Here is a 22,885-nt window from a genome sequence, read left to right on the forward strand (position 1 = left end):
GACAGAGAGAGGCGGGGACTGGGACCCGGGTGTGGCCGTGGGGGCGTGGAAAGTGGGGTGGGCATGTCTAAAGGCAAAGGGCGGGGCGCGCGCGTCGGGAAGATGGCGCTACGTCTGCTGCGGAGGGCGGCGCGCGGAGCTGTGGCGGCGGCGCTGCTGAGGCTGTGAGTGCAGGTCCCCGTTCCCCGCCTTCCCGGCCCGTGTCGCCGCGGGTCGGCTCCCGTTGCAGCGCCGCGGGCCGGGCGCGGCCTCCCCAAGCCCTCACGGGAACCCAGCCGGACGGGAGCACCATGCGCCTCCCACGCGCTGGCTCGACCTCGTCCAAGGTCGCTGCCGACCGCGCCTCCCTTTGGGAGGGCCCTTGTTGCACCCGGAAAATGGGTACACACCTTAAGTCGAGTTACCTGGACTCAGCCCCAGGAAACAAAACTGCCTGCCTCCCACAAATGGCAAACGTGAACGCGCCAATCTTTATCTCTGAGAGGCAGCTTGCCTGGTGAAGAACACCTGCGGTTCGTTTAACACAGCGGTTCCCAAACGGTTTGGTCTCAGGACCCGTCTAAAAATAATTTGAGGACCCCCAAAGCTTTTGCTTATATCTATTGATTTTTGTGGCATGAGGAATTAAACCAGAAATTTAAAAAGTATTCACTTATAACAAACCCATTAACTTTTAATACAAATAACACTTTAATGAATAACTATTCTCAAAAGAAAAGTGAGAAGATTGGCTCATGGTTTTTATATTTTTGAAAATTTCTTTGGTTTAATAAAGGACAGCTGGAGTCTCATATCAGCTGTTTTGGAGGAAGTATTTGAAAGAAATTCTGGGCTCATGCAGATGCAGATGCAGATATTAGTTGGGAAAGGGAGGACCAAGCAGACCCTCTCAACGGGTCTCAGGGACCCCCTCAGGTGTCTTTGGACCACACTTTGAGAACCGCTGGTCTAGCACTTGCCCATCGCCTAGGTACGTGCACATACAAGGTCTCATTTGGTTCGCTTGACCACCATGTGAAGAAGTTGTGTGTTGTGTTCATAAAGATGAAAAAACAGGGTCAGAAAGGTTAAGGATTCTCAAAGCCCTATGACCAGTAATGAGAGAGTTTGGTTCAAACACTAAGAGTATGGCTCCTGGTCTGGAACTTCTTTATTTATTTATTTATTTATTTTTATTTTTTGAGACAGAGTCTCGCTCTATCACCTAGGCTGTAGTACAATGGTACAGTCTCGGCTTACTGCAACCTCCACCTCCCGAGTTCAAGCGATTCTCATGCCTCAGCCTTCCGAGTGGCTGGCATTACAGGTGTGCACCACCACCCCCGGCTAATTTTTGTATTTTTAGTAGAGACAGAGTTTCGCCATGTTGGCCAGGCTGTTCTCGAACTCCTGACGTCAAAGAGTCCACCCGGCTCAGCCCGCCAAAGTGCTGGGATTACAGGCGTGAGCCACCATGGCCGGCCTGGTGGTCTGGAACTTCTTTTTTTTTGAGATGGAGTTTCGCTTTTGTCACCCAGGCTAGAGTGCAATGGCGCCATCTCAGCTGACTGCAACCTCCGCCTCCCCGATTCAAGTGATTCTCCTGCCGCAGCCTCCCGAGTAGTTGGGATTACAGGGCGTCCGCCACCACTCCCGGCTAATTTTTGTATTTTTAATAGAGACGAGGTTTCACCATGTTGGCCAGGCTGGTCTCGAGCTCCTGACCTCAGGTGATCCACCCGCCTCGGCCTCCCAAAGTGTTGGGATTAAAGGCGTGAGCCACCGTGCCCGGCCTGAGTCTGAACTTCTTACGTCTTCTTGCACTGTGACTCTTCAGTCATCCATGTCCTATCGGAGGACCCACCTAGTCTTATGCATGCCACTTTCCCATTTCCTCCACTGCCCCTGGCACAGGGGAGTCACCCCTCGCCCCAGAGGAGCAGCTCAGGCAGCGTATCCAGGCTGGTCCAGAAGGGTCCTTTTCTGGCTCCTTTTGAGGGGGCCAGCCTCTGTGGCCTGTTCAGTAGTGGGGCGAGTGGGCACACACAGTCCCCACGCCAGTACGCTGGGGGTTAACTCACAGTGCTCTTCACCCCGCTTAGCACACTGGCTCTGTTCTCGACATGTCTGCCTGCTGAATATAGGATTCTTGATTGGCATTTTTTTTTCCTTTGAGCATTTTAAAGTGTGTTATCTCACTGTCTTCTTGCCTCCATTATTCTAATGAGAATTCAGACGTTAATATTATTAGGGTTCTATGTAAGTGATGAGTCTTTTTTTTTTTTTTTTTTTTTGCTTTCAAGATATTCTCTTTGTCTTGGTCTTTCAGTGGTTTTATTTTGATGTGTGTGGATCTGTTTGAATTTATCCTCTTGGAAGTTTGTTGAGTTTCTTGGATGTGTATACATCAAATTTGGGAAGTTTTTGGCTATTGTTCTCTTAAAAAAGTCTATTCTCTTACCCCCCTCTTCTCTTTCTGAGGCTCCCATTGCGTATATGTTGGTGTAGTTGATGGAACCCCACAGGTCTTTGAGACTTCTATTTTCTTTCTGTTCCTCAGGCTGGACAATGTCAATTGACCTGTCTTTTTTTTTTTTTTTTTTTTGAGAAAGAGTCTCCCTCTCTCACCAGGCTGGAGTTCAGTGGCGCGATCTCTGCCCACTGCAACCTCTGACTCCCGGGTTCAAGCAATTCTCCTGCTCCAGCTTCCTGAGTAGCTGGGATTACAGGCACGTGCCACCATGCCCAGCTAATTTTTGTATTTTTAGTAGAGACGGGGTTTCACCATGTTGGCCAGGATGGTCTCGATCTTCTGACCTTGTGATCTGCCTGCCTTGGCCTCCCAAAGTGCTGGGATTACAGGTGTGAGCCACCATGCCCAGCCGACCTGTTTTTAGGTTTGCTGATTCCTCCCTCTTCTAGCTCAAATCATTTTCATTTTAATCCAGAACTTCTTTCTTTTTAGAGACTGAGTCTCACTCTGTCACCCAGGCTGGAGTGCAGTGGTGCAATCTCGGCTCACTACAACCTCTGCCTCCTGGGCTCAAGCCGTCCTCCCACCTCAGCCTCCCACATAGCTTGGACTATAGATGTGCGCCACTGCACCTGGCTAATTGTTCATATTTTTGTGTAGAAATGGGGTTTCGCCGTGTTGCTCAGGCTGGTCTTGAACTGGGCTCAAGCAATCTGCCTGCCTCTGTCGCTCATAGTATTGGGATTATAGGCATGAGCCACCATGCCCGGCCCTTTTCTGTAGTTTCTATCTCTTCATTGATATTCTCTGTGTACTGAAACATCATTCTCATACTTTCCTTTAGTTCTTTTTTTCTTTCTTTCTCTTAGAGACAGAGTCTCCAGGCTGGAGTGCAGTGGTGAGATCGTAGCTCACTGCAGCCTGCAGCTCCTGGGCTCAAGTGATCCTCCTGCCACAGCCTCCCCAGTAGCTGGGACTGCAGGCACACACCACTATGCCCAGCTAATTTTTAAATTTTTTGAAGAGACAGAGAGTCTTGCAGTGTTGCCCAGGGTGGTCTTGAATTCCTGGGTTCAAATGATTTTCTTGCCTTGGCCTCCAAAGTAGTGGGATTCTAGGCATGAACGACTGCACCTGGCCTCCTTCAGTTCTTTATGCATAGTTTCCTTTAGTTTTTTGAGCATACTTTAAATAGATGATTTAATTAGTAAGTCCATCTGGACTTCCTCAGGGACAGTTTGTACTGACTACTTTTTTCCTGTGTGTATAGGTCTTACTTTCTTTTTCTTTGCATGTCTTGTATATTTTTGTTGAAAACTGGACATTTTAAGTAATATAATGGGGCAACTCTGGAAATCAGATTTCTCCCTTTTCCCAGGGTTTATTGTTGTTGTTGTTTGCTTAGTGACTTTAATAAACTAACTCTGCATTGTATTCTTTGTCATGTGCAACCACCGAGGTCTCTGCTTGTTTAGCTTAGTAGTCTAACAATTAGACAAAGATTTCCTTAAATTCCTGAAACCAGTAAGTCTCCTAGTCTTTGCTGAGGGACTCTGTGTGTGTCAGGACATGTCTTCAACATTCAGCGACAGTTTGCTACTCTACCTTTGCTTCCACTTCCTGCTTCCACAGAGACTGAAGGTTAGCTAGACGGGAGCACTTAGGGTCTTTCCTTAGCAGGTGTACAGCCCTGCACATGTGCATGGCCTCCTAGAGTCTCAGGAACATGTCACAACTTTTCAGAGCTCTCTATGGATATCTCGTTCTCCATTTTTGCCTTTTAAGTGTTTTGGTTAGCCTGTTGTTTACCCTGTTATCTTCCATCTCAAGTAGCTGTGATGGTAAATAAGTACTTCTGACTGTTTGGACAAATGCCCTCCGGGAAAATACTATTCCCACTGTGCAAGCTCTGAGTAAGGTCAATTAACGACAGTTTTACAAGTAGGGTCTTCCAAGGAACCACAAGACAGGTCAAATAGTGACATTTTCCAGAAATGGGGCTTTCCCCCTCTAGTGGCTGCCATGCTGCTGGTTTTCACTGTGATGGGGGCTATTGATTTTCAAGTCTACCACAGAGCTGGGGAAGAGGGATAGGGTAAACTAAACCCCCACGACAATTGCTGTTCTTACTGAGATTCATCCATTTTTCTTAAATGATCCCTATATTGCTGCAAGTCTTTAATTTCTAGAATTCTGAAAAAGTTGATTCTGACAATTTTTGCCAATATTCTCATTGATTTTATGGAGGATGGGATTTTCAAAGGTCATTTTTCTGTCGTTTTTGCTGAAGTCAGCCTGCATAGTTTTGATCAAGAGTGGATTTGAATTTATAAATTTTTTTTTGCATCTGTTGTGTTGATTGTAAGGCTTTTCTTCTTCAGTGTGTTAATATGGTGAATTACAGTGATAGACTTTTTAAAAGTTAAGCTGACCATTGCATTCCTGGAATAAACCCCACTGATTGTGATGTATTGTTTGGATTGCATGTGCTAAAATTTTGTTAAAATTATTTGTATCTATATTCATAAGGAATATTAGCCTATAGTTTTCTGATATTGCCTTGGTCTGGGTTTGGTATTAGGATGGTGATGGTCACATAGGATGTGTTGGAGAGTTCCCGCTTCTATTTCCTGGAACAATTTGTGTAAATTTGGTAAGATTTTGCCTGTAAATGTTTGCACCTGCAGTTTTCTTTGTGGAAAAAGTGTTAAACTACAAATTTAGTTTCTTTAATAGACATATTGCCATTCAGATTATCTAGTTCTTCTTGAGTAAGCTTTGGTAGTTTGTATCTTTGAAGGACAATGTCCATTTCATCTAAGTTGTCAAATTCACGTGCCTAGAGTTGTTCATGCTGATTCCTTATCCCTTTTCTTACAGCTCTACAAAGGTATATACCACACAATTCACCCTTTGTAAGTGTATGATTAAATAATTTCTAGTAAGTTTATAGACCCATCACTACAATCCAGTTTTAGGCCCCCCTCCAAATTTCTGTCATCCCCCAAATTCTCTTGAGCCCATTTGCAATTAATCCTTACCCCTGCCTCTAGTCTGTCATCTCCTTACTGTTTGTGTCATCCATAGTGATGTGTCCTCTTTCATCCCTGATATTTGTAATTCTTTTTCCTCTGTTTTTTATTTCATCAGTCTGGCTTGAGTTGTATTGCTCTTTTTAAAGAACCGTCTTTTCATTTTATCGATTTTTCTCTATTTTTTTTCTGTTTTCTATTTCATTGATTTCTGTCTCATCTTTATTATTTCCTACCTTCAGCTTACCTTGGGTTTAATTTACCCTTCAGTTTTTTAAGGTGGAAATTTAGATAATTAATTTTAGACCTTTCTACTTTTTTTTTTTTTTTGAGACAAGGTCTCGCTCTGTCACCCAGGCTGGAGTGCACTGATGCGATCTTGGCTCACTGCAACCTCCACATACTAGGCTCACACAGTCCTCCTGCCTCAGCCTCCCAAGTAGCTGAGACTACAGGCATTAGCCACCATGTCTGGCTCATTTTTGTAGTTTTTGCAGAGATGGGGTTTCGCCATGTTGCCCAGGCTGGTCTCAAACTCCTGGATTCAAGCAGTCTACCCAGCTTGGCCTCTGAAAGTGCTGGGATTACAGATGTGAGCCACCACACCCATCCGGGGTCTACTTTCTAAATATAAGCACTCAGTAATTACTTTTCAGCCATACTCGGTGGCTCATGTCTATAATCCCAGCACTTTGGGAGGCCGAGGTGGGAGGATCACTTGTGGCCAGAAGTTCAAGTCCAGATTGGGCAACATGGTGAGATGCTCTCTCTACAAAAAAATTTTTAAAAGTTAGCTGGATGCGGTGGCTCGTGCCTGTGGTCCTAGCTACTTGGGATGCTGAGGTGGGAGGATTCCTTGAGTCTGGGGATTTGGGGTTCCAGTGAGCTGTGATCATACTGCTGCACTCCAGCCTGGGTGACAGAGCAAGGCTCTATTAAAAATAGTAATAATAATAATAATAATAAAATTCCCTCTAAGGATTGTTTTAATTCCTTCTAGCAAATTTTGCAAGATTTCTGATACCTATAATCTCTTTTCATTTCTTCTGTTGATACTCTGTTTTCTAAAATATTCAGTAGTAAGACTCCAAAAGAAAAAGGGCTCCCTGGCTGTATGGGTTCAGTGGTAGCAGCCAAGGAATGTGCCAGGAAGGTACGTCACATTTTGCAGTGCCGTGGTGGAGAGGAATCTGGTAAAGAAAAAATGACAGTTTAGAGAGGCGACAACTACAAGCTAAGTACCTGAGACTCTGGGTCAACAGGAAGGGGACAGTGTGTGAGGAAGCAGCGGGGCCGTGGAAGGTGGCTGAGGGGCCTGGATGGGGTTACCTGTCAGGGTCCCAATAGGCCTTTTGTAGGGTTGGCTTCATCTTTGAAGCCTCCTGAGGTTACCGTGACAACCACTACTGTTCCTCTCTAGTGCTGTGAGGCCACTAAGGGAAAAAGGGAGGGAAGGGACCCAAAGGAGGACGGAGGTGGGAGAAGAGGGGGCGATGGGGAGAGAAAGGCAGAGAAGAATGGAAGCAATGAGTGAGAAAGGGGAGAAACCTCACTGAAAAGGAGGCAGGATAAACATGACTGAGAAATGGAAAAATGATCACATTGAAAAGAACTAACTCAGAGTAAGGATGAATATGTGTTCTTTGCTACTTGAACTGGTATTAAAAGGCCAATGTGAAGTGTTAGATATTTTAAAATGTTTATTGGTATCATTGGAAGTTGAATTCAGTTGCCCAAATGCATGGTGAGAAAGGGGATGTGTAAACAAAAATGATATTTTGGATTGTGAGGCAGAAAGTCATTGTAAATGGCCTTGGAAGGCAGAGGGACCAATCCTCTCAGTGTCCTGGGACTGTCCTGGGTTTAGCATGGAATGTCCTATGTTCCCAGAAACGCCTTAGGTCCCAGCAAACCAGGATGGCCATTCACCATAGAGGTAGAGAAGTAAAGGGCTGTGGATGAAGATGGGTACTTCTTAGGAACAGGGAGGAGGATGGAGTTGGAGGGGATGAGTGCAGGGCAGGATACAGAGCCCAGAAGGAAAGGAATTGACAGAAGCTGGGAGAAAGAATAAAAAGACCAGTGGTCCAAGATGGTAGACCACAGGTTCAAGAACTGGAGCAAGAGTCTTCTGGAATGGCCTCCATTCTAGAACGGAGAGAGAGTATTCAGAATGCTTTAATGGAGAAAGAAGGGCCACTGCTGAGAGTGGGGCTGAAGAGAAAAGAAGGAAGGAGACCCTGTGGGAGTGGGCAACACCAGGAAGGCAGTTGTATGCACATTGTGCAGACCGGGAGTAGCCTAGGGGTAGGGGACATGCCTGGGCTGGACAGTGGAATTGGTGGGAAATCAGATTTCCCTGAGCAAAAACCAGTGGGCAGCAGCCAAACTGGTGAGCAAGAACTGGCTGTGGTGGCTGGGCCGGAATTGGGAGCTACACCTGCCCGGGAGGTCTCTGCCAACAACTCAGCTGTGCCATGCCTGCTGAACGGCCTCACCTTGGCCTCTGGCTCTGTTGCAGCTGTGTGGGGCTCCTGCTCCTACATACCGTTATCCTGTGGTAGAGTTTTACCGTGGACCAGAGCCATCTAGAGGACGTTAGGTCACGCACATGCTTTCTGTGGGAGAGGCCAAGGAGTCAGTGGGAGGCTGGGACCTGAAGATCAACTCTTTACTGCAGAGATCTCTCCCTCACTCTCTGTGTCCCATGGATCCAGAGGGAAGTTGAGGACAGTTTCATGCCACATGCTTGACCCGACTCGACTGAGTAACTGTGGCCACTGAGAAGACTCTGTCCTTGCAAGGAACTCTCCTTAGTGCCTGTATTCTGCAGAATGTTTGAGTGGCACGAGTGCTGCATTTGTCTAGAAATATTTCATGGTAGTCAGTTGCTAATAACAGGATGTCTGCAGGCGGTGTGTTCTCAGGAGGCACACCTGAAGCCTCCAAGGTGAGGACATAGACATGGCTGTGGGTGAGCCTGTCTCAAGACATGACCCATATCCATAGGGAGTGCCCTCAGAGCAGCTGACACCGCTCAGCCTCAGCAGTCTCCAGTGATAGCTTTGGAACAGCCATGCTCTCACTGATATACTTTCTGAAAACAGAAAGTTTGATCACACAGTTTCCTAACTAAATGTGGTGGTGGTCACTGTGTAGGAGTTGCTATTTTATGCGTGACTCCCTGTGAGGAAGCCCATAGGTGCTGGTGGCTGAAATTTAGGAATGCAGGTTTCTAAGAAGGCTGGGAAAAGCAAGCTGGGCTCCTTGGGGAGGAGCTATTAGTAGTTTTAATTAATTTTTTTCACATATAAAAAGTTGTTAATTATAAAAACAACATTTTTTTCTACCCTGAGTGCAGCTGGAGCTGTGTTCTGCTGTTACACATTGCTCATTAATTCCACACATTGCTCACGATCCTGTGAGGTTTAGAATTTTATTAGACAATAAAGAAGATATCAAGGAAATAATATTTGTGGTTTCATATAGGTCACTTGGGTATGAATTTAAATCCACTGTAATTCAAACAGGTTTAATTTATTTCATGTTGCTACTTGAATGTGTTATAGCGTATCAATTAAATAACTCACTTGAATGATGCAGACTTGAGATTCATTCCCTCCTTCTTTCCTTCCTTCCTTTCTCACCCCATTCTCCCTAAGATAAACCAGGTTTAGAATAGCTGTTAATTTAGCTGCTTTGATTTTTTGTTGTTGTTGTTTATTTTGAAGCAGAGTCTCACTCTCGCTCAGGCTGGAGTGCAGTGGCACAATCTCAGCTCACTGCAACCTCCACCTCCTGGGTTCAAGCGATTCTACTGCCTCAGCCTTCTGAGTAGCTGGAATTACAGGCATACACCACCACGCACGGCTAATTTTTAAATTTATTTTTTATTTTTAGTAGAGATGGGGTTTCACCATGTTGGTCAGGCTGGTCTTGAACACCTGACCTCGTGATCTGCCTGCCTCGGTCTCCTAAAGTGCTGGGATTATAGGTGTGAGCCACTGTGCCTGGCTTCTTTTTTTGTTTTTAAGACTGATGCAGCTATGTTGCCCAGACTGGACTACAGTGGCTATTCGCAGGTGTTATCATAGCTTACTGCAGCCTTGACTTCCTGGGCACCAGTAGCGCTTCTTCCTCAGTCTCTCTAGTAGCTGGGACTGTAGGCATGTGCTACGACACCCAGCTGATTCTATGTTTTGTTTACATTGAAGGATGTTGACCTAATCTAGGAGCAGTGATGATGTTCACTGTTGTTCCACATGACTCTAGCACATATATATTTATATGTGTATAACCACAGTTGTTCATTTAGTCTGTTTCCAGGTTTCTTGGGAAATGCAGAGAAAAATGTTCCTATCCCCAAATCTCTGTGGATACCCTTACTTAAGTATTTGCAGGTAAATTTCTGTATGTGAACTTGCTGGGTACAGACATTTGAAGCCTTTTGATGCTTGCTGTCAAATCACCCTCCACAAGGGTGTGTCGACGTATCCCTGGATAGTGTATGCCTTTTGGAGGCTCATCTGTCCCATTTCCTTGCATTAGGAGACCCATGCACACTGAAGTAGGCACAGACTGTCACGCAGGTCACCTGACTGGCAGCACCAGACCTAAAAAGGCCTGTTGGCTACCGTGACAGCCTTGGCTGTCACACTGGGCCCGCCTATGGGTGTTTCTGTAAATGGCTATGAACCTCTTCTGGACTACACCACATGTTAACATCTTTCTCTTAAGTCTTTGAGATTGGCAGAGGTGCTCTATTTAATAATAAAGGAATGGGCTGGGCATTGGTGGCTCACACCTGTAATTCCAGCACTTTAAGAGGCTGGGGTGGACAGATCACTTGAGGTCAGAAGTTCAAGACCAGCCTGGCCAGCATGGTGAAACCCCCGTCTCTACTAAAAATACAAAAATTAGCCTGGTGTAGTTGTGCATGCCTGTAGTCCCATCTACTCAGGAGGCTGAGGCAGGGGAATTGCTTGAACCCAGGAGGTGGAGGTTGCAGTGAGCCAGGATCACGCCACTGCACTCCATCCTGGGTGACAGAGCGAGACTCCGTCTCAATAATAATAATAATAATAAAGGAATGAAAGTTTCCTTAGAAAGTAAGGATTCTATTTTAACAGAATACTTGCGTGGGCAAGTCTGTCTTAACTGTTTCTCCTGTGTCTAAATGAGAAGGAAGAATGACCCTGGTGTCTATATTTGCAGGACGCTTTTCAGTATTAATATTCAGAACCCCAAATATTGAAAAGTATAAAAGGCAATACTTGCTACTTCATTGTCCCGTTGCCACCCCCAGTAAAATGAGGGTCTTAGTTTAGCAGAAGACTGTGTTCACCGTTTAACTCACAGCTCTACATTGCTAAAAATTGGCACTTTTTTTTTTTTTCCTAATAAGGGCCTCTCTATGGACCTTTTTAAAGTTTATATGGTCATTAAAAACATCATTGCACACATATACTTTGTACCACTTTGGAAGTAGTGCAGGCTTGTTTGAAAGCATACACTTGAATTGTCTTCTTACTTAATCTCACAGTATTCTTTGTGAGAAGGTTGATATGCCCCCATTATTCTGTGGCCAAAAACAAAAGTTTAGGAAATGAAAACAGCAAACAGAAAACCCCATGCCAAATGCTGTTTTCATAGTGAGGCACTGGAGGGCGCTCTAGCAATGGGAGATGCATGCAGTCTCTGCAGTCTGCGGGCTGCCTTCACGAACGCCTCTTTCAGAAGATGTAAGAGTTGTTTTTTCTGTTCATTTTAAGGCAAATGAAAGACACATGATGGTAGAGGAAATATTTCTATACTGACCTATAAACGGTCCCTTTAAAAGTTTATGAGAAACTGAAGAAGTAGCTCTGTGCTCCAGCCCTCCTTATGACCTCCTCTCTCCCTAGCCTGTTGCAGCCTCACCGGCCTCCTCTTCTGGGCTGTGTCGTCAGCCTGAAGCACTCTGTCCGTTTGTGTCTCAGCTCAAATGTCACAGATCAGAGAGGTCTTCCTTGACCACCCTGTACAACATAGCTTCCACCCTGCTAACCAGCCTCTGCACTACCCTGTCCCCTTGCTGCTTTCATTTTTTCCTATTGCCCCATTTCCACCAGACATATCACATGCTTATTTGTTTATTGTCCACCTGTACCCTACCCCAGCCCCCAGATATTCATGAGAGCAGGGACTTGGTTTATCCCATTGCTATTATATATCCAGAACCTAAAACAATCCTTGGCAGTGCCTGATATAAATTTGCAGAAAGAAAAAAGAACAGATTTAGGAATGAAATATTTTGAGTGTTTCTAAAGATTTAGTGAATTTTTTTTCTTTATTCTGGTAAATTATACATAACAAAATTACCATTTTAACTTTTTTTTTTTTTGAGATGGAGTCTCACTCTGTCCACCAGGCTGGAGTGCAGTGGTGCGATCTCACTCACTGCAACTTCTGCCTCCCGGGTTCAAGCAATTCTCCTGCCTCGGCCTCCGAGTAGCTGGGATTACAGGGAGTGCTACCAAGCACTTTGTTCCAGTGACTTATGATGGACACAGCGCAGCGCCTAGGGGTTAGGATTCTAAAATAATTCAGGTGTACGGAGATGCAGAACCTAAAAGAACTCAGGAGAAAGAGAAGGTCGATATCCTAAATTTTAGTCTGATTTTGACTCAGATGTGGATACCTGATTTCTGCCTACATCTCACCTCTTTCAGTTTTTTTCTGCTCCATTTGGGTTCCTTGCTCACTTGGAACCCTCAAGCTGGCTTGCAAATGCCCAGAGCCACAGTGCTCTTGTAGGGTCTGCCTGTTCTAGGGCCCGTCAGCCGGCAGTCCATCCAGGGATGACCAGTGAGCCCAAGAAAACAAGCAGTGCTCGTGTCAGATGTGTAGCCCTTCCCACGTGCGGTACATTTTAAGAAATGCCTTCACTGGGCACGGTGGCTCATGCCTGTAATCCCAGCACTTTGGGAGGCTGAGATGGGTGGATCACGAGGTCAGGAGTTCGAGACCAACCTGGCACAACATGGTAAAACCCTGTCTCTACTAAAAATACAAAAATTAGCCGAACGTTGTGGTCACACACCTCTAATCCCAGCTACTCAGGAGGCTGAGGCAGGAGAATCACTTGAACCCAGAAGGCGGAGGTTGCGGTGAGCTGAGATCCCGCCATTGCGCTCCAGCCTGGGTGACAGCGAGACTCGGTCTCAAAAAAAAGAAAGAAAGAAAGAGAGAGAGAGAGAGGAAGAAAGAAAATGTCTTCGCAGATACCTTAACTGCAAAGGAGTCAGCCAGTCAAGAGAATTTCTCCTCTACCAGGAAGAGAATATGGGTATAGGAGAGGCTTAGAGAAGCTTGGAGTGTCTCTGCCACCCCTCATGTCTTCTGGACAAAGGCCCAAGCTGTGCATTTGAATCATCAGTATGTACTTGTCCTGCAGAACATCAGGGATTTACCAGGTAATCTGGTGACATGCCTGCACCAGGGGACTGGGAGAATCCTTACCATTAAACCTCTTCTCCCCACCCCTTAACACCTAAATACGCTTTTTAAGCTTCCTAACGCTGTACTCTGATCATGGTGCCCACCTCCTTGGACAGCATAAATTTCCCAATGATCTCCAGTTACCTGCCGCATAAAGTCCAGGCCCCTTGGCGTGGCATGTACTCACCTCCTCACCCATCCTCCATCTTTCCATATCCCCCCAGGCTGCTTACCTGTGGCCCACATGCGCCACTCACCATGCCCCACACTCTCGAGTCATCAGCGCCACTTCCTCCTGGAAGCCTTCTTTCCCTGGACACCTCAGCCAGCCATCTGCCTCATCCCTGAGAGCCCTAACCTTTCTGCTGACTTTTGCCACCCTTCCCTGTGTTAAGGTGATCGAGATGCAGAACTCCCAGTCTTTGATGCCTCCTGTCCTCTCCCACCCACACCCCATCTGTTGCCAGGCCTGTTGATTTTCCCCTTCAGGTGCCAACTCTTTTTTTTCCATTGTATTAGTTTCCTATTGCTGTTGTAACAGATTATCGCAAATATCATGGTTTAAATTAAGCTTGTCCCTGCAGCCTGTGGGCCACATGTGACCTGGGATGACTTTGAATACGACCCAACACAAATTTGTGAGCTTTCTCAAAACAGATTTTTTGGCGATTTTTTTTTTTTACCTTAGCTTATCAGCTGTTGTTAGTGGATTTTATGTGTGGCCCAAGACAATTCTTCCAGTGTGGGCCAGGGAAGCCAAAAAAATTGGACACCCCTGGTTAAGTTAACACAGATTTGTTAACTTATGCTTCTGCAGGTTGGAAGTCTGACCTAGGTTTTGTGGGTTGAAACCAAGGTGTTTACAGGGATGGAGAGCCTTCTTTCTGGCAGTTCTAGGGGTGATTCGTTTGCTTGCCTGTTTCAACTTCTAGAGGCTGCCCACATTCTTTGGCTCTTGGCTCCTTATCCATCTTCAAAGCCAGCCCCAGTGGACTGAATTCTTCTCCCCATTGCTGCCATCTCTCGGGTTCCGTTGCTTCTGCCACCCTCTTCCACTTAGAAGGACCCTTGTGATTACGTTGGCCCCATCTGGAGAACCCAGGCCAATCGCCCCAACTCAGGGTCAGCTGATTAGCAACCTTCATTCCACTTTGTCATGTAACCTGACATATCAATAGATACTGGGTATAAGGACGTGGACATCTTTGGGGGCCATTATTCTGCATACCCATCCACTGTTCTAGATTCAGGTTTGAACTCTTAGAATGACCATCTAATGGGCTGAGTTCCCTCATTGCCTCTCATGTTACGTGCTGCCAGCATAGATATTAAGATGTACATTCTATCATCTAGACCTGTTGGTTCCAAAAATATCTCTTGGATCTGTTCTTTTCTTTTTGTCTCCATTGCCCCTACCCTAGTGGTCATCTGTCATCTGGACCACTGTGAAAAGGTTTGTTTACGTCTATGGGTGCCCCTCCAAGCAATATTTAAGTGTACTATTCAAGGGTGTTTTAGTACGTTCACAATATTGTGCAACCGTCACCTCCATCTAGTTCCAAAACATTTTCATCACCCTAAAGCAGAACTCTGTATCCATTGAGCGGTCATTCCCCATTCCCTCCTCTCCTCAACCCCTGGCAACCAGCAGTCTATCTTCTGTCTCTGTGCATTTACCAGTTCCTTTGTATGGATATAGTACTACATTTTATTTTTTAAATTAAATTTTTTAGAGACAGGATGTAGCTCTGTCATCCAGGTTGGAGTATAGTGGCACTGTCACCCAGGCTGGAGTGTAGTGGCGTGATCATAGCTCACTGTAGCCTTGGACTCCTGGGCTTGAGTGATTCCCCCTGCCTCAACCTTCCAAGTAGCTAGGACTGCAGGCACTCACCACCACACCTGGCTCATTTTTTAAATTTATTTGTCAGTTGATGGACATTTGGGCTGTTTCCACTTTTTGGTGATTGTGACTAGTGCTGCTATGAACATTCATGTACAGGTATTTGTTTTCAGTTCCTTTGGGTTTATACCTAGGAACTGCTGTGCCATATAGTAATTCCATGTTTAACTTTTTGAGGAACCACCAAACTGTTTTCCACAGTGGCTGCACCATTTTACATTCCACCAGCAATGTACATGGGTTCTGATTTCTCCACATCCTTGCCAACACTTGCTGTTTTCCATTGTTTTTATTGCAGCCATCCTGGTAGGTGTGAAGTTGTATTCTCACAGTTTCTTCCAAATCATTTTTAAATGTACAAATTGTCTAATTTCACTTCTCTGCTTCATATCCTTCCCATTGCACTTATAATAAACCCTGGCCCCCACTTTGGACTCCGAGGAGTGTATGATCTTCCCCCTCCTACCTCTTTCTCTCACTGCCTTCCATGCTCCTCACTCAGTCCACTTACCAAGTGTCATTGGCCTTCTCCTGTTCCCTCAAGCAGGGAAGGCAAACACCCATGGGCTTTTATTTATTATTTATTATTATTTTTTTTAACACTTCCCTCCTTAGGTCCAGAGACCGTGGGCTTTGAGGCTCAGGGGATTCAGATCCAAGGTCCATTTAGAAGTAAATGATGAGATGAGCTGGGCGCTGTGGCTCACGCCTGTACTTAGCACTTTTTTGAGGCTGAGGTGGGCAGATCACGAGGTCAGGAGATCGAGACCATCCTGGCTAATACAGTGAAACCCCATCTCTACTAAAAATACAAAAAATTAGCCGGGCGTGGTGGTGCGCGCCTGTAATCCCAGCTACTCTGGAGGCTGAGGCAAGAGAATTGCTTTAACCCAGGAGGTGAAGGTTGTAGTGAGCCGAGATCGTGCCACCGCACTCCAGCCTGGGCAACAGAGTGAGACTCCATCTCAAAAAAAAAAAAAAAAAAAGAAATGATGAGATGATGCGTTGAATGCTAGGTATGGCGTGTACATAGTTCATAAGAACACCAATAAACAGTGGATGTAAAAAACAACATCAGACAGGTACCTAAAGGCCATGTCTTTGGTGCAGGGGTGACCACCTGAAGCATGTCCTCCCTTCCCTGCCTTTTTCCTCCCTCAGAGCACCCCATTCTTCATTGCACTTAGGATTTGTCACCAGCCACGAATGTGTGCATCTCCCTGTTTGGTCTCCTGCACTGGGCTGGAAACTCCACGTTCACCCTTTATTCCTGTGCCCAGCACAGTGCCTGACACAGTAGGCACTGATTAAATGATTCTTGAATGACTGCATCATCATATGGTCACAGTAAACAGAATCCATCACTAATTATCTATTTGACATGAGCGGGTGGAAAGGCAAAGTTTTTATGCATGAGTGTGGGTGTATGTATGTTTTCCTAGATTATAGATTTGTCTAAACATTCCTGCTAATTTTAAGATACCACATCTGAAGTTTCCTTCTTGGCTTGAATTTTTGAACATAGGCCAAGGCTGTTTTTAGATTCCTCAGTATTCTCTCTTTTGTGAAAGAGTTTTCAAACGTATAAACGCTGCATCTTCCGTACAACTGGTTTACATTGTTGGTTTATGCAGTTGAGTTGTGGGCAGAGGAGAAACCTCAATGTCTGAATGTGGCTTTACCCCAGCGCTGAGGTATCCCCGGGAGAGCTTGGCCAGTCTGAGTCCATGTGGCCTAAAGGTCCTCGCTAGCCAGTTCCCTGTCCTACCTACATTCTGTTTATTTCAGAACTTCTCACCTGTTGAACACACAGCCCTTCCTCAACACAGGACCAGCTCAGCATCAGGAAGCTATATTTTAAGAAAATCAAGGTCTTCCAGCTCAGTGGAGGCATCTTAGCGGGATCCAAAATAACATTTGCTTTTATCTTGAAATTCTGTTTTTGGTTTTTCCCCAACTCTCATCCTTCCCCCACCTTCACCCCAGACACTCTAGGTTGTTGCTGAAATTAGGCATGATAGAAAGTGTGGACTCATAGGCTCAGTTCTGTTGCCTCCTTATGGCCAGCGTGTGGAAGAGCTCCTTGGCTCTGGTGCCTTCTCCATCGGAGCTCGTTCAGCACCTTGGCCTGTTTTGGGCTGAGTCCCTGACTTGGGAGTTGTGCTGTTCGTTTGATGTCCATCGGGCTATAAGCTCCTTGAGGACCAGGCACCATGTTTACTCACCCGTGTCCCTTCTGGGAACCTGCGGGAAACTGCTGACCGGCGTGGCTCTGAGACCTCGCATGGCCCCACACATTTTTTTTCTGTGGGAACCACTAAGCATTAGCAACTAGCCAGTGATCAGCAGGGATTAGCAGTGTTTAGGCTCCGCAAACATTTAATGTGCTAATCGAGGAGCCCCGGGTTCGGCCAAGGAAGTGATTTACAAAGGTGGAAACAGGACTGTTGACACAGGTGCATTTTATTAATTACTGGTTTGGGGGAATTAGTAAAAATGTTAATAATTTGAGGGATTATTCTTAATGAAGGATAAGAAACTTCACAACCATATGGTTTACTACTTGATGTGATTTTCCCTTTTTTAAAAAAATACTTTTAAATCTGGGTTTTAGTCAGGACAAGCCATTTCTTGCAGAACTTATTGATTGTATTACATAGGTAAATGGAAAAATATTTCCTAGAGCAATTTTTTGTAATAAAAAATTCTAAAACATACCAGTAGTATGAAGTAAGAGGCACCTATGGCACATCTTTGTATTATGCAGTCCCTCCTTTATACATTCTTCTGACAAGAACGGGAGTCATGCCTCCCAGGCTCCGAGCATTACTGGGGCAGCTCCTAAGAAGAGAGAAGGGAAGAACATTTCCTGAGGATCTTTGCTGTGCCAGGTTCCAGAAGGTGCTTTGGCACATCTCACGTGAGATACGGGCTCCTTTTGCCTGCTTTCTAAGAAGTGTGCGATGTGAGGTGGCTGGCTGCATGGAAGAGACCTGGGAGGAGTAATTCCACCACTATTGTGTCTTAGTCTTCAAGTGGCCAGTACAGTACCTTGGCCTGTGGTAGATCCTGAGTAAATGTTGAATGAAACGAAGGTGCCATGGCCAGTGGTGAAGCAGGGATCAGTGCAACATGCTGTGGAAATACAGAGGCGGGGGTGGCTTTTGGAGGGCACCCGGATCATTCCCAGGGAAGCTGCCCTCTGGGCAGAGTTTAAAGTATGGCAGAGGGAAGAGTGTTCTTGGCAGAGGGCACAAGGCCCGGTAGGGGAGTTATGAGCAGGTAATTGTGGAGTATGGGATTCCCAGGGGCCAGGCATGACGTTGAGAGTGGGGGAGGTTGAGGCCAGACTGTGAAGGGATTCCCAGGCCAGCCCGGGACTGACTTCAGATTTACATCCTGTTGGCAACAAGGAGCCAGTGGAGATGTTTAATCTCTTTCGGCCTCCATCAAGTTAGCCTTTCAGTCTGTAACCTGGCCTAAGTGTTAGTCCCATGTCGTTTGAACCCCTTGCCTTTCTCTTTTACTTAAATTACATTCTCAGTGCGCTGTGAAACCTAATTGGAATAGACAAAACGTGGTGGAACTCTGCAGCTTATGGGGCCAGTTCATGCTCACCTTAATGTACTTATAATGTACATTTAAATACTGCCAGTTATTTGGAGCTTTCAGGTGACTTCACTTCTCTGTGTACTTTATACTTCGCTTCCTACATCTGCAGTTAATTTGTTAAGAGACTTTAATGAGAAACTTCAAACAGTTTAAATGTCAATTACCAAAAACTGAGGTTTTCAAGTTCCAGTAATCTACCCGTATTGGTCATCAGAATGTAGTCCCAGGTGGATGTGATTTAAGACATGACATTCCAGAGCTTCAGTTACAAAGAATTTATATATTTCGGGACTAATAAGCTGGCTCCAGTGGTGGCTACACTTGCAGGATTGTCTGCAGTAATGACTCATCTAGTACCGGCGCTGCTCAGAACTTTCTGTCCACGGAGTTCACGCTGGTTTTGTGTTTGGGCTGGTGCTTTTGAATCTGAAAAAAAGTGCATAAAAATATGCCAGAAATGTAGTAAATATTGTGATCATTTGATTTTTTAATCCGACACTTTTGAGAGGAAAAGATTATTCATCAGTACTTTATCATAGATTTAATTAATGGGATAATCTTTAATTTCTGACTCAGACATCTGGATTTGTTTCTTGCCACTCCCTCCTTTTTTTTCTGTGTTCCTTTCTCGTCTTTATTTTTGATGAAGATAAAATACTTAAAGAAAGCATTGAATGTGATGATGAGTATTGTTTTAACAGAAAGTAAAATCAAAAGCATGCAGAATAAATTAACCTTGCATTTTCTCAGCAGGTCAGTTAGTGGGTGTTATATCCTTAGTTGTTGGTGCTACAAAGTAAATAATTTTTGGCAACTGGTTTAGTTTTCACCACTTCTAAGCCTATGACAAATGGTCTTGGAAGATCTTTGGTCTTAAAAAGGAAAATTTTTTGTGTGCGAGTTTTAAGTTCAGTTTTGTTGGGTTTTGAAGGCTTTTTTATGTAAGCCACTTATGTGGCATTTTGTTTTTTTTGAATTTGAATTTTTTTTTTAAGTTTTAAAGCTAGAGTCTGCCACATTGAACTGTTTTTCACACTTGGCATTTAAAGGTTAATTTGCTTTTTCTGTTTTTAAAAGAGACTAAAAAAACTAAGGTTTCCCCTACTAAGCATTTATTAGTCAACAATTGAAAAATTAGTTTGTATGGTTTTAGATTGTTTTTCTCCCCAGGAGAAATAATGTTGCTACATAATCTCAGACCTGCATTCACGTATTTAGCCTGCCATAAATCACCATCAAAGTGAAGAAAATGCTGAAAGTTAGATATACCTGCACATGTGAATTTCATGTATTTTCTGGTAATCAACTCTGTTTTAAAGGCTTTTGGGAGTTGTTTTCTTTCAGAAGCAGCCCACTGGTGCTGTATTTGGCATGTTGTGTGTTATTAAAACTTCATATAAATGCAGAGGTACTAAAACGTGAAGTTTACAAAACCCATCGGAACATTTTTACTTGTGTAGCTAGCACGATCACTTCTCCAAGTACAATAATCTTTGTGTTGTGAGCCTGTAGACAAAACTGGTGTCTGGCATATCTGATTGGAATGTGAAATTTAATATTTTCCACTAGTTATTTCCCAACATGCAAAGTGAACCGATACCCATTAAATGTATACATTTAAGTAAAAATAGAGAGGATCAGTGGCTTAATCAGCTTTGCAGCTGTGAATTTAGGAAGTGAATTCACATCACCCCTCTCTCCAGAGAGACAACTTGATGACTTACTCTCGGTTTCTTTAAGTGACATAGTAGACCTTGTTTGGATTAATCAGCAGCCTTGGGAGTTGGAGCAGTCATTTGCAATATTGAGTGGAAAAGTTCCTTGTGCTTGGAAAAGTCAGAAGGCCAGGAGTGAGAGACATGGCCTCATCCTTTCCCTGGTGGCTCCTCACCTGTGAATTTGCACCAGGGTGGTAATAAAATTGTAGGAGCTCATTTTATGTGAAACCATTAGCAGCCTGAGAATTCAGGACTAGCTGCCTTTCATACTTTAAGACACTGGAAGGTGTCATTTATAAGCATAGAGAGCCTGCAGGAAGGCAGAACAGGCTTGTAAACTGGAGCCTGAGGCTCTGGACAGCAATCAGTGTGTAATAGAGTTTAAAGTCTTAGGTTATCAGAATCACAAATGGGCCTTTAAGTGTTGTGGGCAAATCCCAAGAAACATCTGTCTATAAAAGGCAGGCACAATGGCCAGTTATTTCCTCCTGGTTATTGTGATATTGTTATTTTCTGTTTCTGCCTTTGTGGATGGGAGTGGGGAGAGAAAGGGAGGGACCCTTGCTACAAGTGTAAGAATAAAATTGTAAATATTTGTGTCAGTTGAAAAAAAATTGACTGTGATAAGTGTCGCAGCTAATGTAGGGTTTTTTCACCTTGAAACAGCGACTGCTGCCCAGTTCCTGCTGCCTTGTTCACAGACTCTGAATTCCACTGCTGGGGTAGGTGTGTGTGACAGGCAGAGAGAGCCCTGGGTTTGGGGGAACAAGGAAGTGTTTCCAGTTCCCATTTGGCTTATGCATTGGAGGGTTCCCCAATGTGGGGACAGCGTCCAGGTTCTTGGCCTGTGGAAATGACAAATGGCCCTGACAGTGGGCTATCCCAGCTTCAGTGTTTCTGTTCACCATCCTAAGAGTGGTTCTTTATCTGAAACCATGAAGAAAACCAGAAGATTAGAGAAGAATTCAAGAACCCATTCTGTAGACGTTGCCTCCTGACAAGTACAAATGTGTCTGTTGAAATCTGAGTGCTCCAAGTCCCCTTCTATCTGCCTTCCTCCTCCTCCAGGTGTTAGGTTACCTGATTGCCCTTCGTTGGCCCTCATCCCCTCCCCTATCTGGGCAGCGCTCTCCCTGCTGTGGGGTTGGGTGGTCCTCCTGCTCCTGGGTCGTATGGCATCGAGAGATGCTGATTCCATCTGCAGCTCCTTCTCTGTACTGTGGACTTCACTGCTTGTCTCTTTCTCTGGCCACTAGGAAGCATTTATTCTGATTCTTATGGGCAGCTCAAGAGGGCGCCCACAGAGGGAAGGGTCGGCCTTTAAAATGTCTGTCCTTCATCTCAAAGTCCGTTTCTTTAAAGTGGACACAGATGGGATTGGGCTGGAGAGAGGTGGCCTCAGCCCAGGAGATCGTGTCGTCTGGGTGAAACCACTGCACCCTGTGGTCCCTGGGCTCCTATTGCTCAGGGTTCCTTTTTAAAGCCCACTTGTTAAGACTTCTTCCTTTACAGAGGAGACGTTGTGCTTACCCTCTTGTGAGGATCTCACAGTGTTCTAGCGCCTCTCCTTGGAGATGGTATTTACTGGTTTGAGGGTGACCTCTGCTAACGGACCTGTTCAGTCACCAGGTACAGGGCCTTCTTCAGTTGTCTTGTCGAAGAGGCTCTGCTCACCCCTGCCCCACCAGCTCTGAGAAGTGCCCGAAGTTAGTTGGACGTGGCTTCTCTGCCTAGGTAGCCTTGCATCCCTGGGAGGATGGGGGCCTAAGCTGGAAGTGGATTTTTCTCATCTAGCAGAAGCACATTTGATACTGGATAAAAGCCCCATCTTCTGTTTCAGAAGCAGCTTGGAGCATTTCTTGTTTAACTGTCATGTAAGCCCCTTAAGCAATGCTTTTTTCAGAGAGATATCATCCTGATAAATTGTCAAATGCCTCTTTCAAATCCATTCCTTAAAAAAAAAAAATCCTCTTTTCTGTTTATTCTGGAGTCACTCATCATGCAAATATTAATATCTTTGTGAGAAGTGGTGTTCCTGGAGTTGAAGAAGGCTCTTTAGTAGGGCTGCTGGTCAGTACAGTCCCTGAAAAACATGACTATTTATAACACAGGCACCAGAGGGTTCAGAGAAGTGCTAAAAGTGGAGAAGTTGGGGGCAGGGGAGTGCTGGCAAGGATGAACTTTGCCTATTTCACAAGTTTTGACTAAAGTAGTTCTGAATAAGAAAAGCGTTTGATGAAATCTTACCTAGTATAAAGACATATTATTTTTGGCTTCTCTTTTTTCTTTCTTCTTTTTGTTCTTTCACCTTTCCCCTGTGACCTCCCATTCCAGCTGAGCCCTCTTGTTCCCATTTGCCCTGTACTGTTGATCTTAACCCCAGCTCTGCCCTCTCTTAAATCCTGTTCTTATTCTTGGAGAAGACTACAGTCTCCCGAGCTCTTTCTATATGCCAAGCACTGTACTTTATATACATTCATATTATCATGAGGAAATATTCTTTTGCCTGTTTTACAGATGAAGCAAGTGAGATTCAGGGAAGTTAAGTAATTTATCCAAATTTACATGCGTACTAAGGGGTGGAGCAGGAGCCAGACCCCTGTTTCTGAAGCATGTTTGCTGAACCACTACACTTCAGCCACCTACTTTGGACATCTTTGGAAAGGAGGATTCTTTTACCGTTACCAAA

General features: G+C 44.9%; 1 protein-coding gene across 1 annotated transcript in view; it reads left to right on the forward strand.

The window, feature by feature from the left end:
- Positions 1 to 102: 102 nt before the first annotated feature.
- CLYBL (citramalyl-CoA lyase) overlaps positions 103 to 22,885 on the forward strand; it is a 290,759-nt gene continuing 267,976 nt past the window's right edge. The window contains exon 1 of the mRNA XM_032151200.1: positions 103 to 164. Within this exon, the coding sequence (XP_032007091.1) occupies positions 103 to 164 (62 nt within the window). The remainder of the gene's footprint in view (positions 165 to 22,885) is intronic.

Source organism: Hylobates moloch, unplaced genomic scaffold (assembly GCF_009828535.3).
Source record: "Hylobates moloch isolate HMO894 unplaced genomic scaffold, HMol_V3 SCAFFOLD_4, whole genome shotgun sequence".
Taxonomy (NCBI): Eukaryota; Metazoa; Chordata; class Mammalia; order Primates; family Hylobatidae; genus Hylobates; species Hylobates moloch.